The sequence below is a fragment of the Juglans microcarpa x Juglans regia genome, chromosome 8S, assembly GCF_004785595.1.
Source record: "Juglans microcarpa x Juglans regia isolate MS1-56 chromosome 8S, Jm3101_v1.0, whole genome shotgun sequence".
NCBI lineage: Eukaryota > Viridiplantae > Streptophyta > Magnoliopsida > Fagales > Juglandaceae > Juglans > Juglans microcarpa x Juglans regia.
The window spans coordinates 18,618,038-18,619,272 of record NC_054609.1 but is presented as its reverse complement, the minus strand read 5'-3'; the positions used below and the strand labels follow the sequence as shown (position 1 = coordinate 18,619,272).

At 41.4% G+C, this 1,235-nt stretch overlaps 1 protein-coding gene across 1 annotated transcript; it reads right to left on the bottom strand.

The window, feature by feature from the left end:
• Positions 1 to 304: 304 nt before the first annotated feature.
• On the bottom strand, positions 305 to 946 carry LOC121244295. Its single transcript, XM_041142304.1, has one exon. The coding sequence runs from the start codon at positions 944 to 946 to the stop codon at positions 305 to 307; it is 642 nt and encodes a 213-aa protein (XP_040998238.1).
• Positions 947 to 1,235: the final 289 nt, after the last annotated feature.

Genomic DNA, 1,235 nt, shown 5'->3' with positions numbered 1-1,235 from the left:
AAGACCACAATACCATCAGCATAAAGTAGGTGGGAGACAAGGGAGTGCCATGGGGATGGGAGAACGAGACAATTTTTCCCATCTCAAAATTATGGTTTAACAAACGGGATAGAAGTTCTTCAACCAGTATGAACAAATATGGGGATAACAGATCTCCTTGGTGCAGGCCATGACCACTAGAAAAAAAACCTTTAGCTGACCCATTCATGACCACAGAGAACCACGGAGTCAAGATACACTGCCTGATCAAATCACAGAACCGAAAAGAGATGCCAAAAGATTTCATGACGTGTAATAAGAAGTCCTAGTCAATACAATCATACGCCTTGGCCATGTCCACTTTAATATGAGTATTTCCCCCACGAACCTTTTTGTTTATCATCTGAATTATTTCTTGGGCCAACGTAATATTTTCAACTATGCTTCTCCTAGGCAAGAAAGCCCCTTGTTTAGGGGAGATAATTTTGCTCGGAATGGGAGACATCCTTCGAACCAGAATTTTTGAAAATACCTTATAAACAACAGAGTATAAGCTTATAGGCCGAAATTTATCAAAACCTGTAGGTTGCTGTATTTTCAGGATGAGCACAATATAAAAAGCCGAGTAGAATCTAGGCATCGAAACCCCACTGAACAAGTCTCTAACTGCTGCCACCTCATCAGCTTCAACAATATCCCCACACGCTCTATAGAATCCAGAGCCAAACCCATCAAGGCCAGGACTACTATCTACCATAATGGAAAACATTGCATATTTTACCTCTTGGATCGAAGGGAGCTGAAGGAGGCAATCATTCTCCTCCTCTAAAACAGAATTTTGCACATACGCCGACAAATCTGGAAGATCTCTATGTGGTCTAGCCCTAAGAAAAGAACTAAAGAAATCCACCGCACCTGAATGAATAGCTTTCGGAGTGGTCAAGTGCATCCAATCCTGAAGTCTCATCTCATGTACAACAGACTTAGATAGCGAAGCATAAGTCTTGAAGAACTGAGTCGATGCCTCCCCTCTTTCTATCCAACTAAGCTTTACCTATTGAGTAAGCCTAATTTCTTCTCTTTGAAGCCATATAGCAAGCTGTTCTTTAGCTATCAGTAAATCCGAGTCAATTTCTTCCGAGAAACCAACCTGAAGTTGGCTTTCTAAATTCTGGATCCGATTCTCTAATGCCTGAATATTTGTCTCTGTGCGCCTGAATACCTGACGGTTCCACTCCTTTAAAACCACTTTCATT